The sequence below is a fragment of the Eumetopias jubatus genome, unplaced genomic scaffold (assembly GCF_037043125.1).
Source record: "Eumetopias jubatus isolate StellerSeaLion01/CBP00866 unplaced genomic scaffold, mEumJub1_p1.0 scaffold_8, whole genome shotgun sequence".
NCBI classification, from domain to species: Eukaryota; Metazoa; Chordata; class Mammalia; order Carnivora; family Otariidae; genus Eumetopias; species Eumetopias jubatus.
In genome coordinates, this window is record NW_028274814.1 from 137,108,050 (window position 1) to 137,123,695 (window position 15,646).

At 48.6% G+C, this 15,646-nt stretch overlaps 1 protein-coding gene across 1 annotated transcript in view; it reads left to right on the forward strand.

Annotated features, from left to right (window-relative positions):
- Positions 1–42: 42 nt before the first annotated feature.
- SAMM50 (SAMM50 sorting and assembly machinery component) overlaps positions 43–15,646 on the forward strand; it is a 34,496-nt gene continuing 18,892 nt past the window's right edge. The window contains exons 1-8 of the mRNA XM_028115509.1: positions 43–217; positions 4,620–4,730; positions 7,078–7,179; positions 9,747–9,834; positions 11,779–11,885; positions 12,560–12,690; positions 12,928–13,015; positions 15,426–15,554. Of these exons, the coding sequence (XP_027971310.1) occupies positions 197–217; positions 4,620–4,730; positions 7,078–7,179; positions 9,747–9,834; positions 11,779–11,885; positions 12,560–12,690; positions 12,928–13,015; positions 15,426–15,554 (777 nt within the window). The 5' untranslated portion in view covers positions 43–196. The remainder of the gene's footprint in view (positions 218–4,619; positions 4,731–7,077; positions 7,180–9,746; positions 9,835–11,778; positions 11,886–12,559; positions 12,691–12,927; positions 13,016–15,425; positions 15,555–15,646) is intronic.

The following is a 15,646-nucleotide window of genomic DNA, read 5'->3' on the forward strand; positions in this document are numbered from 1 at the left end:
CTTAAGGACCAATGAGCGGAGGCACCGTGAGCCAGGGGGCGGGGCATCATGGCTGCCGCCCGTGCGCCGCGTCCGGGGTCTTGTGGGTGTTACACTGACTGACAGCTGCGCTCCCGCGGACCCGCCCTCTGCCCTCCGCAGCCGAGCCGGGGTCAGGTCCGGGGAGCTCTGCGAGGCGGCGGCGGGAGAGGGAGCCATGGGGACAGTGCATGCCCGGGTAAGAGGCCCAGCGACCGGCGGGCCGCGTGACTTTTGGGCGGGCGCCGCGGGGAGGCGCTCTCGCGACTGCGGCCGGGGTTCCCCCGGTAAAGGGGGCGCCGAGGACGGCGGGGCCTGGAGGCCTTGTGGGGGACGCCGCAGAGACGCTGCCGGCAGGTCCTGCAGACCTCCGGGCGGGAAACCGGTACCCCGCAGGGGGACGTGACTTGCCCAAGGTCACTCAGCGAGGCGGTGGTCCAGAAAGGACTCGCGAACTTTCCGTGGTGACCCCGAGCGGAGTAATAAGTTTTCCTCTCCGCGAGTTGACTTCTCTAGCCCCCGCCGTCTCAGGCGTCTCCCCCCGCTACCGGTCACCTTCTCCAGTCTCCCGCTCGGCCCCTGCTGGGGTCATGGTGGACCCCTAGAGCACCAGGTATCCTTTGAAGACCCAGATCCCTCCAGGACCCCTCCTTTCTCCTGCTTAGGGTGCAGAGAGAGAAGCTCTCCCCCTTTAGTTACGACTTTTAAAGTGGCGGCAGTAGTAGCACTTACCAGTTGTGAGAGTTAAGACACAGTAGGTGAAAGTACTTACTTGGGTGCTTGGTGCGTCCTCCCTGCTTGCCAAACTGCTCTCCTTTGTCGTAATCTTAACTGAGGGCCAGAGAATGAATGGTTTGTCCAAGGTCACGCTTGTTAGAGCCTCCGAATGTTCCAAAACTCAGACCTCCTGAGTCCCAGGCCTCCGCATTGCTTTTCTACTACAACATGGACTGTTTTCACTTGTCCTGCTCAGGAGTTTTCAGTCGTTTCCCGGTAGCTTCCCAAAGAATTGAGCACAGACCCCTCAGCTTGGCATGGGCAGTTGAACTTCACTCCGCTTCACAGATCATTCAAATGAAACACAGTAGCATTCCTTGGACTGTTCGTTGTCCAGCAGCTCCTCACTCACCCACCCCCAGGCCCATCATCAGCCATGGAAGTAGCCCCATCTTTTAGAGCTCAGTTCCGGTCACTTCCTACTTCAACCACCTCCTTATCTGCCTTCATTTGGATGTGCTGATAACTTCCTTGTTGTTTTTCCTCTGGTGCCGGTTTTAGCTCTGTTTGGATTTTTCTCTTACTCTTTTCCAGCCTCAGTTTGTAGATGTTACAGTAGGAGCTGGATCTTACTTGGTTTGCATCCCATGTAGCATCTTCAACAAAGTAGGCATTCATTCCGTTATTTCTGTAACATTTCCCATTGGTCTACTAGGTGCCCAGTATGGCTTCTTAGGGTTACAGAAAAAATACAACAAAAAAAGCCTTTGTTTTTATTGAACTCTTTTGGTGCTAAAATCGCTGCTTTGATTAATATGTTGGCAAAGAATATTCTTTAATTTGAACTTTCAGCCCACTAGCCAGTGTTACTTGAATGCTTTGGTCAGGATTCACAGTAAGAAAACATTTTATATTTGCCATCTAGTACCCTCATGCATATGTGAAGCAAAAATTTTGTGAAACAGTATTTACCAGGAATATCTGTTATGTTTTCTTATATTTTCTATTTGATTTTAGCCTGTATCACTTCAAAGGTGCTGTTCATAACTCATTAAATTGATTGCATGTTCTATCCCTTCAGTTAGCGCTGCCTTGCACGGTACCTGGATCATGGCGTTCAAGAAAACTTCCTGGAGGCGCCTGGGTGGCTCAGTCGGTGAAGTATCTGCCTTCAGCTTAGGTCATGATCCAGGGTCTTGGAATGGAGCCCTAGTCAGGCTCCCTACTCAGCGGGGGAGTCTGCTACTCCCTCTCCCTCTTCTGCCCTTCCCACCTTGTGCGCAAGTACACTCTCAAATCTCGAGTCTCAAATAAGTAAATAAATAAAATCTTTCTTTTTTTAAAAGAAAACTTGCCGACTGGTAGGCTGAGCTGATGAAAGGATAGAGCTAGATCCAAATATTTATTTTAATTCATTTCACCAAATGCTGACCCGTACCTGCTCTTCCAGACACTGGAATATAAATTTATGAGGGTGAGGATCCTGTATGACCTTGCCACATGATAGGTTCTTGATATTTGGTGAATGAATGAATCTCTATTAGTAAGGCCGTTATTTTAGGACATCAAACTTTGATGGAACTGTGAAATCATAAAGGCGTCATCTCTTAAAGTTTGAATTTTTTTTTTAAGATTTTATTTATTTATTTACAGAGAGAGACACAGCGAGAGAGGAAACACAAGCAGGGGGAGTGGGAGAGGGAGAAGCAGGCTTCCCACGGAGCAGGGAGTCCGACGTGGGGCTCCATCCCAGGACCCTGGGATCATGACCTGAGCCGAAGGCGGACGCCCAACTGACTGAGCCACCCAGGCGCCCTAAAGTTTGAATTTCTGATTAAAGTATACAAGTGGGCATGACAGATCGTTAGTGAGCCTTATTTCATGCTTTGATATTTTAGGAACTGTAATGGAATCTTTTTAGTACCGTGGAATATAAACCTTGTGCCCGGACAAAGCATATTTGCTAAGCACTCAGGTCAAATAGAATGAATATGTGCTTATGTTACTAACCGTAGTATATGCTCTGCATACCGACTTAGCACAAATTTAATATACTTTTTTACACTATGTAAACTTAAATGCAGGAAGCATATTCCTGAAATGGTGCAGGTTAAAAGTTACTTTTTAAAAAATTTGTTAATATTTTGAGAGATTAGTGATTCTTTTTTTTATAATATTACACCACAAAAATGAAAAGATGATACAAAACAAATGATAAATTCTTTGCCCAGCATTATCTTCCCTATTTACTTATGTAAATATTCTGCTTTAACCACTGTGAAGCAAGGACCTGGTCTGTCTTGCTCACTGCTGCATCCCCAACTGTTAGCCCAGTGCTCGGCATGCAGTAGTATGAACTTCCAGTGTCAAGAGGTGTCCCAGCACAGGAGGGACTGATTCTGCCTGAGGAAGCCAGGGATGGCTCTCAGAGATGACATTTAAGGCAGATCATTTTAGGGAGGAAGTTGTACTGCGCAGAGAGAATGAGGTGTGCACCAACGTGCATGTGAGGGTCAGGGGAATGGTGCAGGTTGAACTTGGAGTCGTAGGTGTGGGTCTTAGGGTGGGGTTCCTCGTGTGTCCTGCTAAGGAATCTAGTTGGATTCTATACCTCTAGGCACTCTCGAGGGCCATCACAATCTTTTAGAGCAGGAGTGGGAAAGAGGACACGTCAGGTCATTACCTTTCCAGACAACCAGTGACATTATGGAGGAAATACTGATGAGTCTGTCGAGTGTATCTGGGGAAAGGGGAGAAGATCCCAGAGTCTCCATTGCTGCACATACTGCAGATGTCAAACACGTCTGTGCACTTCGAAAGCACTTACTTGCAGAGCACTGGTGGAGTAAGGAAGCAACCAGATACTGGTTAGGGCAGTTTTCCCCAAACTTGCATATTTGTACAATTGCCTGGTCCCACACTAGGCCTTCTGAATCCATTTCCAGGAGCGTCTGGGAATCCCTGTATTTAAGCAAGCATGTATGTAACATAATATCATACATGTGTTGTTATAAATTCTATTATGTTAACACATTCTCCCTGGAAGTACTGTACCAGCCACAGCCTCTGGAATCCTTATTCAGAAATTGCTTTAATGCTTTTGAGATGAGAGGTCAGTTCAGACTGTAGAAAGTGACTGTCTCCTGGCACATTTTATGAATAGTCTCAGTTTCTTTTAATGTGTGAATGAGGCTTTCAGGGTACAGAGAAATAGGTTTTAGTAATTTGATTTGTCATTATAGTTATCCTAGAACATATCCAATTTTGTTTTAAAAAATTAGAATACTTTCTAAAACGAAAAAGCAATTTTTTTCTTTTCTTTGGTTTTTTTTTTTTTATTTGAGAGAGAGAGAGAGCGGGGGGAGGGGCAGAGGGAGAGGGAGAGAGAATCTCAAGCAGACACCCCGCTGAGAGCAGAACCCAACACCGGCCTCGATATCATGACCTGAGCCGAAATCAAGAGTTGGATGCTTAATCAGCTGAGCCACCCAGGTGCCCCTTTTGATAAATGTCTTTGTGGCACCTTATTTTTTAACTATTTTTTTTTCTTCAAGTGGGCCCTAAGTTGTATAGGCCCAGATAGCCATAGTCCCAGAGACCTCAGTTAATGATACCATCATCCTAGGTTCATGCCTGCCCCTTTCAGTTATTTTTCATCTTTATTTTATTTATTAGTAATACACTGGACACCAGGGAGGGAGCTCACAACCAATCCAGGACTTGTACAGCAACAGTACTTACATCCGTCCTCTGCTTCCCAGCCTCCAGTCCACAGAGGGAAACACGGTACTGAGCTTGGGAGCACCATCTAAAGACAAAATGCAAAGATTTTTGTTTTTTTATGTAAGTTTATTGTTTATCTGTGTTTTCTCCCTCCCTTTTAGAGTTTGGAGCCTCTTCCAGCTAATGGACCTGATTTCGGAGCGTTAGGAGAAGAGGCTGAGTTTGTTGAAGTTGAACCTGAAGCCAAACAGGAGATTCTTGAAAACAAAGATGTGAGTTTCTGCTGAAGGGCTTGATGCAGTTCCTGCCGGAGACATTTGCTTCCCCAGACCCCCAGGGAGACAGAAGGATTAACCTGTCTCATTGCCTTCATTTAAGAAGATCTGGTAGCCAACTACGTTTTAGAAAGGCTGGCGACTTTTAGAAAAGTAGTTTCTGGTTTTAGAGAAATCCGTTTATTTATGTGTGAAGCTTAATCAAACGTATTTTTGTATTTGAGTTATAAGAAAAAAACAAAGTATTTCAAGGACAAACTCAAATTATAATTAAGTTTATACTGTGTCCAGAAAAAAGAGTGATACTTTTCCTAAGCTTTGTTGCCTTTGAAATTTAAATCCAGCTGAAAGAAGTGTAAGCACATTTTCAGTGGTTGTGTAATTAAGAACTTCTGCAGTGTTCTGATTACTTTCAGATTTGCGTTTCCCTAATACTCCTTATTATCCCTGCTTTATTTTCTCTGTTACTCATTACCATCTACTGTACTATATATGTTGCCTGTTTCTACCCTCGTTAGAAGGTAAGCTCCACTGAGTCAGGAATTTATGTCTTGTTCACTGCTGTATCTTCAGTGTTTAGAATAATACCTGGCTGTTAGGTGATTGGTGCATTGTTATTGAATGAATTAATTAAATAAGCTTTTACAGACAATAAGGTAAGAGGCTCTGAGCCAGCATTTATCATGTTTACTGAAATATGCACAAGCTCTCTAGCAAGATGCACAGTTCTTAAATTGGGGGTCACAGCATCAGCCAGGGGCCAGTGCTCTGGGAGCACGCTGGGAAGGCTATATGGGGGACCTCTGTGGCCTGCTTGGGTTTAGGACTGTCGTGGTCCTTGGTCATCCAGCTACAGAGACCTTGTAAGTCTCAGTCACAGGAAGTACAGGCAAAGGATAGGTTCAGGTAACCAGTTTTTTCAAAAGCCAGGAAAATAAATGAAGTCTGGAATTAAGAAGTATGGATCATTAAACTTGAAAAAAAAACCACCTTAGTTTAATTTTCAGACATTTGTCTTTAGCCTTGATGCCTACTCTCTTGTCCAGTATCATACTTAATAAATCGTATCCCTGCAAAAGAATGAAACTGGACCACTTTCTTACACCATACACAAAAAATAAACTCAAAATGGATTAAGGACCTAAATGTGAGACCTGAAGCCATTAAAATCCTAGAATAGAGCACAGGCAGTGATTTCTCTGGCATCAGCCATAACAAATTTTTTCTAGATAGGTCCCCTGAAGCAAGAGAAATAAAAGTAAAAATAAGCTACTGGGACTGCATCTAAAAAGCTTCTGCATAGCGGAGGAAACAGTCAACAAACGTAAAAGCAGCCTGCTGAATGGGAGAAGTTATTTGCAAATGACATATCCATTAAAGGGTTAGTATCCAAAATACGTAAAGAACTTACACGACTCAACACCAAGAAAACAAATAATCCAATTAGAAAATGGGCAGAAGACATGAATAGACACTAATCCAAAGAAGACCCACAGATGGCCGGTGGACACATGAAAAGATGCTCCACATCACTCATCATCAGGGACATGCAAATCCAAACCACAATGAGATATCACTTCACACCTGTCACAGTGACTAAAATCAACAACACGGGAAACAACAGGTGTTGGCGAGGATTCGGAGAAAGGGGAGCCCTCGTGCACTGTTGGTGGGAGTGCAAACTGGTGAAGCCACTGTGGAAAAAATTAGAAATACCCTGTCATCCAGTAATTCCACTGCTGGCATTTCCCCAAAGAATATGAAAACTCTAATTTGAAATGATTGCACCCCGATGTTTGTTGCAGCATTATCTACAATAGCCAAACTACGGAAGCAGCCCAAGTGTCCATAGACTGATGAATGGATAAAGATGTGGTATAGATATATAATGGAGTGTTACTCAGTCATAAAAAAGAACGAAACCTTGCCATTTGCAATGACGTGGATGGAGCTGAGAGTATGATGCTGAGTGAAATAAGTCAGTGAGAGAAAGACAAATACCATATGATTTCACTCATGTAGAATTTAAGAAATAAAACGGACAAAGAAAAAAAAGACAAACCAAGAAACAGATTCTTAACTACAGAGAACAAACTGGTGGTCACCAGAGGGGAGGCCGGTGGGGGGTAGAGGAAACAGGTGATGGGGATGAAGAGTACCTTATCCTGTTGAGCACGGTGTAATGTATAGAATTGTCGGATCACTAAATTGTACACCTGAAACTAATGGAACACTGTATGTCATCTACACTGGAATTAAACAAAAAACAAAAAAAGACCAGCATTTAAAACCTAAAAATAAAATAAAATAATAATAATAATCCATGTCCCTTCGTCACATTTAGGTGGTTGTTCAACATGTTCATTTTGATGGACTTGGAAGAACTAAAGATGATATCATCATATGTGAAATTGGAGATGTTTTTAAGGCGAAAAACCTTATTGAGGCAAGTAGTCTCCCTGCTTGGCATAGTTTCCATTCCCTTCTGAAGAACCTACAAATCTCCTGTCTCAAAGCCCCGAGCTCCCGCCCCAGCCTCTCCACTGATAACCTTGCCTCCTACCCTGAAGGGAGCCTCAGTGCCCCCAAGCCGAGCCCCCTACCCCTGTTCCCTGGGTGCCTCCCACAAACCTAACCTGTGTTTGCTTCTGCCCTTCCCTCCAGCCTCTCTTCCTGCAGAGGCTGGTGCCTACGTGTGTTCTTTGTAAGCACCAGCACTGTGATAGGAGTGGACCACGTTGCTTGCTGACTCCCTCCCTGGCTCCCCACTTAGCGCTCTAGCATGCTCTAGTGGGGTGGGTGCTCTGTCATTACCCACTCCTGCTGTCTCCTCGAGGCCCTTGCTCCATTTATCCACCATCTCCATCCTCTCCTTGGTCAGTGCCTTCCGTCCTTCTGCCCTTGGAGCCACGTTGGAGGCAGAGTCCCCACCAGCCTCCTGGAGGCCAGGTTCAGGCAGCCCCTGTCAATACCCACGTTCCTTGATCTTTAGACAGTGTTTGTCCGTTCTTACTTTAAAGAAAATTGCTATTTTTTTTTTTAAGATTTTAGTTATTTATTTGACAGAGACACAGCAAGAGAGGGAACACAAGCATGGGGAGCGGGAGAGGGAGAAGCAGGCTTCCCGCGGAGCAGGGAGCCCAATGTAGGGCTCGATCCCAGGACCCTGGGATCATGACCTGAGCTGAAGGCAGACGCTTAATGACTGAGCCACCCAGGCGCCCCGAAAATTGCTATTTTTTTTTAAAAAGATTAATGTATAAGCACAATCTTAAAGAAGCATCAAACCATCTGGTGGTACGGAGGATACTGAACTGAAAGGTAGGCATTTCCCTCCCCTGCCAGCCCTGGTCTCGCTCCCCAGCAGTCACCGGGCTGGGGCTCCTGTACGGCGTGTGTTGTGCACATGTAGACACAATAACCCCATTCCCCACATTTTCCTGCACCTTTCATTTTTGATACTATATGGAGATCTGTTCACATTAACACCTTTAAAATTCTTGCCCACCTGTCAGGTGAAATACCCTGTGTCCTTGTTTTCATTGGAGCTTTTTCCCAGTGAATGAGACTGAGCACCTCTCCCAGGTTTACCGGCCATTCACGTATTTTGTGAATTACCTGTTGGTGTCTCCCATTTCTCATTGGATTGCTAGGTTTTGTTAATTTACAAGGGCTCCTGGCATAGGACAGAAGTGATCTCTGTCACTGACACGAATACATTTCTCTTGTTCTGTTGTCTTTTGAGATTGTTTTTATCTTCCCTCTTTCTCAGCATTTTCTCTCCCCCTGATTTCCACGGATCCCACACTCTCCTGGGCTGCTTGCCCCTCTCCTCACGTTCACTTTAGGCTGCACTGTCAGCTTCTTTCCCTGTGACCGTCCTTACGTGTTGCTTTTCCATGAGGATTGTCAGCTGGGGGCTCTCAAGCACACCCCTGGTCTCACTACAGCCTGTGTGGTAGGGCCCCCCCACTTCTACTTCTTGCCAGGCCTCTGTGTTGAGCCTTAGCCTCGAATATGCACCTGCCTGCTAAGCATTTCCTCCTGGAATCGCCACAAACATCTCCAACCCCGTGTGGCTAGAGACGGAACTCATTGTCCCTTTCCCCCGAGCCCTGCTGGCCCTTCCTTCTTTGTCCCTGACTTCTCAGTGGTTTCTCTAATGGTACCAGAAGCGCTTAGCCCAGAGCGGAAAGTTGGTATAGCCTTCTCTCTCTCCTGCACTCCATCCAGTCAGTGACCGTCCTTGGGCTCCGCGTGTGACGTGTGTGTAGTCTGTCCTCCCCCAACACTGTGACCCATGCTCAACAGCTGCCCTCCCGGTCCCCAGGGCTGCTGTGAGCAGCTCCTCTTGCCTCCCTCCGCCCGTTTTTCTTTCTCCATGTTCATCCACACAATCAGTTTTGTCTCTCCTGAGGAAATTCTACCCTGTCTGTCCCCTGCTGGAAGCTCCAAAGTCAGTCCCCTCTTACCTGCAGGACAGGCTCTAAACTATGCGTATCATTAGTCCTGCTCTGCTCCCCGAGAGCCTTCCATGCCCTACCCGTCTACTTCTGCCTGTCCCTCCAGCAGGAAAGCACTGCTGGCCTCAGAAGACACTGCTGTCAACATTGAAGAAAGAAAAAATAGCAGAACAGTGGTTAGAAAAGGCGAGCGACACGAAAAGTCACACAACATGGTATCGCTTGCACCAAACACAACCACCGTAACAACGGATCGTCATCCCTACGAGGAGTCCTGCTGGGCGGGGGTGCATTTTGACTAGTTTTTGTTTGTTTCTGTGAAAGGGATCGTGTCAATGCACCTGCTTTCTGTCCTCATTCGGGGTTTTCACTTCTGAACGGGGCTTTATTGTTGCTCCCTGAGTGCTTGTCCATCCCCTTCACGTGTCCAGTCTCCGTGGGGCTCCCTTCTCAGTGACTCAGCACCAGTGCTAAACCCCTCAGTGTGGTCAGATGGCCACCAGCTGCGTTTCTGTCCTAGAGGAAGACCTCTTTTTGTCTTCTCTCATAGGTGATGCGGAAATCTCATGAAGCCCGAGAAAAATTGCTTCGCCTAGGAATATTTAGACAAGTGGATGTTCTGATTGATACGTGTCAAGGTACCTGCTGTGGCGTAGTATCGCTCATTATCCCTCCCATCCATCGTGCAGGATCACAAAAGCTGAATGTGTGGCCAGACATAGATAGCATCTGGAGGGTTATCAAGCAAAAAGGTCTTGGTAGTTCACGGTCCCAGGGGCATAATTGGAATTTTTTTTTCTTTTTTCTTTTTTTTTTATGTTAGGCTGAGGGAGGGCAGGTGAACTTTGAAGATACTGTCATCTGAACCGGTGGATGGTGCAGGCGTTCTAAGGAGGATCCCAAGGGAGGTCAGCCAGGCTTCATTCAGGATAGCCCAGCCCAACCGGTGTCCAAATGGGCTCTTGGCAGACAGGCTCCATCTAAATGTGTGCTTTCAGCAGGAGGGCACCAGGCCTCAGATTTCACTTTCAGTTTTTGCTCATTTGCTTGTTCGCTGCTTGACATCGCACAAGTCTGCCAGCTTAGTCAACATGTACCCTTTGATTGATGAGCACCTGCGGCAGGCAGGCCCTGTCCTGGGTACCAGGGAGAGGCCAGCAGCCAGCAAGGCATAGTCTCCTTCCGAAGGAGCTTCTGGGCCAGCAGAGCAGGGTCAGGGGCCTTGAGAGGGCACAGCCAGCCCTTCCTGCCCCCTCAGAGTAGTGACACAGCTGTACCCAGGCGAAGCTCTGTGGTAAGCACGTGTGTGCAGGATCCCGCTGAATCCTCACCACACCTAGGGAAGTGACTGGCGTTATTTTAGAAAAGATGTTTCCCAGCTAAGAAAACCAAGGCTTAGAGAGGTTTAACTTGCCCCAGGTCAGACAAGTGAGTGACAGAAGTGGCCCATCCACTACTCTGGGGTGCTTTTCTTGGGGGCACATCTGGTTGGCAGCATTTCACCTTAGCGCTCTCCTGCCTGCCGTCGACATGACATGCGTGTGGTCTGCGGGGGCACTTCTGTGGGGTGCTCCGTTCTGGCGGTGGTTAGCATTCCCTGGGAACCTGTGAGAAAGAATGGTTAGGGAAGTAAAGCCCTACATGATTCTGTGATGGGGGTGCCCGCCGTCATCCGTCTGTCAGACCCTGTAGAATGTACAGCAGCAAGGATGAACCGTGCACATCATGCTGTGGTTCCTACTGAAGTCTCGCTGTGGGTTTGTGACTCGTGACAAACGTTACCACACTAGTGAAAGATGATCGTGTGTTGGGGGAGGCTCTATGGGAACTCTCTATACTTTGTGCTCGATTTTTCTATAAACCTAAAGCCGCTCTAAACAGTAAAGCCTATTAATTAAATTTAAAAAACAATGGTGCCAAGGCTCTGGCCTGGGCTGAGTCTAGGTATCGAGGAGCCAGCATTGAGGCAGCTCAACTGCCCCGCCAGGGTTGTAGGGTCAGCCCTGCCTTCCTGTGAGAGACTCCCAGTCCTTTGCAGAGCTCAGCCTTGCCCCCCAGCACCCGGGGGCCTGTGGTGGGTGCCAGGGCAGCCGCCGCGGACTCGGGCCCTCATCATCCCACAGCCACCGCACCCATGGCTCACAGAAAGACAGGGACCGTCACCTCTTAACTTGTATTGAGTTTGTTGCTTCTCTTTTGGGGTTACTAGAGTCCCTCTTGTCACAGGAATTCTGTTTTAATGGCATTTGAATTGCTGCCTCAAGTATCCTCAAGGACTCCCTAGTAGGAGAAGAAATGCCCTTAGCAGATAGCATGCACTTAAGCAAATATCGCTGCTCGCAGTTCCCTCCTTGTAGCGTCTGACTTGTTTGATATCTTCTACCACAGGAACTAGATGCGGGTTTTTAGGTGCAAAGGTATATTGTGATTTTGTGGTGGAATGTTCTTGAGCTTTAAAATAGAGGGTGTGTTTGTCAAATGAAATGAACCTTCAAATGGCTTTTTGTCTTTTTTAGCAGTGGGCCTAAAATAAAACTGCATGTTCGAGCTGTCTTACTGTTCAATATTTTTTGTGTACATAGGTGATGATGCGCTTCCAAACGGGTTAGACGTTACCTTTGAAGTAACTGAATTAAGGAGATTAACGGGCAGTTATAACACCATGGTTGGGAACAACGAAGGCAGTATGGTACGATATACTTCCTACTAGCAGAACTTTCAATAATGAGCTTTTAAATGTGACTGTTCTCAAAACTGATGGTGCTTTCAAGACCCTGTCACACACCTTCATCTCTGTAGGCTAGCTGATGGTGTCTCACTGATGTTCCTAGAACTGATTATAGTATGTTTTACTTTTTCATTTAATTTAAATTCCAGTGGACACACAGTGTTAGCTGAGTTTCAAGTGTACAGGAGAGCGATTCACCACTTGCACACGTCACCCCGTGCTCATCACGACGAGTACCCTCCTCAGCCCCTCCCCTGTTTCACCCCATCTTGACTGCAGTATGTTTTAGATTGTTTGAAAACAATAGTAACATCAGTGGTTAATTAGGAGTGATTTGGAGAATGTTTGCATTAGGTTTCTTGTTCAAATTCCCCTGAATTCCCAGTCTGTACAGTTGATTTCCCTGGCTTTGCAGTCAGCAAGTGAGCCTGCCCCTTACCATCAGTCAGAAGCGGGGGTCATATCCACTCAGCAAGGGTACATTTTTAAAGAGTAAAAGCGGTTACAGAGGAAAGGCCAGATCTGTAGTCTGCGGTTTTGTCCTGGGTTTATGAGGCTCCCTTTGCCAGCAGAGTCTTTCTTAACGGTTACCCTTCCTTCCTTGTAAACCGCCGCTGATTTCCTCTTCCTCCTAGGTGCTTGGCCTCAAACTCCCTAATCTTCTAGGCCGTGCAGAAAAGGTGACTTTTCAGTTTTCCTATGGAACCAAAGAGACTTCGTACGGCCTGTCCTTCTTCAAACCACGGCCCGGAAACTTCGAGAGAAAGTAGGAAGCCAAACAGACCATTGAGTACAGTGGCCTGGTTATAAGTTAAAGTAGATGCATTGGTTGTGAACGGACACTTGGCTGAAGCAGCTCGCCCTTGTGTGGCCTGTCACCAGGGGCTTTAGCTTTGCTCCTGGCAGTGAGCCCCGCAAGTGTGTTTTTAGATCTATTGATTTAAATGTGTACAAGTTATCATCACTGTTTCTGCGTCTAAAGCTCTGTCCCATTGTCTCCTAGCTTCTCTGTAAACTTATATAAAGTTACTGGCCAGTTCCCTTGGAGCTCACTTCGGGAGACAGACAGAGGAGTGTCTGCCGAGTACAGCGTGAGTAGCCTCTCGTCCTTCCCTCTGCGCACTTGAGTGAGAACAAGGCCTATTTTGCTGATCGCTAGAGTCAGCAAGAGGGGGCGGACCAGGCCTGTCTGCGGTCTTGCACTTGGAGTGCAGGCCTCGTGGCCAGGGTCACCCTCTGCCCTTCACCCTGCTGTGGGTTGCTTCCTGGCTGGTGCCTTCCTGTGATGCCGTGTGTTTGTCCTTCCTCATGTGTGCTGAGGTCCATAGCTCTGGCAGCCAGCAAGGTCACTGTGGGTTACCGAAAGCTTTCCTCGCTGGTGGGCACTTACACGTACTTCTAGCCGGATCTGACGTAATGCAGCAGATGGAATTCCTGCCATTTGACCACCTTTTGGCTTTACAATGACCCTGCCCTCTCTCCCTTCCTTTCTACACCGTGCAGGCTCCCCTCCTGTTCCGGGCTCGGTTCATGAGGGAAGACTGGACACCCAACGTGAGCGTGGTCTGTAGGCTAGCGGCATGGCCTCACCTGGGAGCTGGTTAGAAATGCAAATTCCTGGGCCCCGCCTGCCCGCTGAACCAGCGTCTCGGGGAGGACGGCCGGCACGTTCTCTCCATCCGTGCCCTGGCAGCTCTGGTCCGGGACCTGTGCTGGAACCCTGTGGTTGGTGCCTTGAGGCACTGGAGACGCTGGCTGCTTGTACTCCTCAGCCTCGCGGGCAGACCAGGGGCACGAAGCCCCCAGCACGGAGGGGGGCCGGTGGCCCCTGGCTCGGGATGCGACGTGAGCGCTTGCAATTCCATGTTCAGTTCTCCATGTGGCCCTCTCTCCTCGTCTGCCGGGAGTAGCCCTCGGATGCCTTCCTGCCTTGGGTGGGGTGGGGGCGCCCAGCTGGCGCTGCCCTCCCAGCCCCTGTCCAGCAGCAGCTCTCCAGAGGCCACCGGAAGTGAGCCCTGGTGTGCGGGTTCCTCCCCATCTCTCTCCCGTGTGCCCCTTTTATCACTTTTTTCTAAGCCTTTTTTATTTATTTTATTTATTTTTTTAAAGATTTTATTTATTTGACAGAGAGAGACACAGCGAGAGAGGGAACACAAGCAGGGGGAGTGGGAGAGGGAGAAGCAGGCCTCGGGCTGAGCAGGGAGCCCGATGTGGGGCTCGATCCCAGAGCCCTGGGATCATGACCGGAGCTGAAGGCAGACGCTTAACGACTGAGCCACCCAGGTGTCCCTCTAAGCCTTTTTTAAAGAGCAGATTCTTAGGAGACTTAGACATAGCTGGTTTAGCCCCAGGGCATAGCAGGGGTGAAGGCCGTCTCTGTTGGGTGAGGCCGTGGGAGAAGTGCATAGCGGAGGGGCCAGGGGAATGGGAGGGACAGAGGACTGGGAGCTGGCGGCCCTGGGCTTGACAGATGAGCTCCTGGAGGAAAAGGGCACCATCTGGCCCCTGCCTTATCCTCCTGACCATGAACACAGAGACATAGACGTGTCTCCTCTGGGTGGTCGTGTTTCTCTTGTTAGGAGCTGCCTTATGAGGCAGGAAGGAATGATTTAGGCCGGCCGTGCACCTTCCTCCGGCATTTGGGGGAGTAGCTGGGTCTCATGTGGCCCTACGTGAATGGCCCTACGGAAATGGCAGGTGGGCAAGGCTGCCCTGGATCCTGGCTGCTTGATACCATGCCTTGTGGATGCTCGATGAGAACCGGAGTTGAGATGGGTGGCCCCGAGTTCTCACCCTGGGAGCCAGACCTGAGGGCTACGGGGAATGCCTAGTGAAAGACTGCTCCAGGAATGTGAAGTGACGTGGCTTACTTGCAGGAGTCACATCATCGTCACACTGCCTGAGGCCACTAGACAGTGTTCACTGTTCCAGAGCAGCCTGGGTGTCTCTCTGTGATGGGGACCTGAGATGGGCGGGCCTGACTTTGGGCCCAGAGGGTCGGGGCAAGAGGCAGGTGCCGCTTGCCCGGGGGTCACGTGGCTCAGGACTCTGGCTGCAGGAAGGATGCTCTTCACTCGTGAGCACCTTCATCTCCTCCCTCTTCCCCGGGGCCTGATGTGGGTCTCCGGCCGTCACCCATCCTGGCTTTGGATCGGGGACTGGGCCAGGTGGGGCAAGCGTCAGGTCATAGAGCCTGGAAAACAGCCTGTGGGTTACCAAGCTGGGCGAGGGGTGTGGCTTTCTCACAGGTCACCTGTCCCCTTGCCCGGAGCACAGTCCTGCTGCTTTGAGCAGGATGGCAGCTTTCTCCCCTTCTCCCGCCTTCCCTTCTCTTCCCCCCTCCCACCCACCATAAAAACAACAACAACAAAACAAAACACGTATCTTAGGTGTTTAATTGGAATGAGATTTCTGTGCCTCGTTCTGAGGCCTGACTGGGGATGACTCCCCATGGGTACAGCACAGAAAGTCTTATCGTGCCCCCCCGCCATGTCCTTGCAGTTTCCCATATGGAAGACCAACCACACTGTCAAGTGGGAAGGTGTGTGGCGGGAGCTGGGCTGCCTCTCGAGGACAGCGTCCTTCGCTGTCCGGAAGGAAAGTGGGCACTCGCTGAAATCATCCCTTTCGGTAAGGGCTTTCTTCGTTTGACTACGTTTTTAGATGCATTGGGAGAATAGCCTTTGCAAGCAATGGGACAGACCGTAAAGGGTCACGGGTTG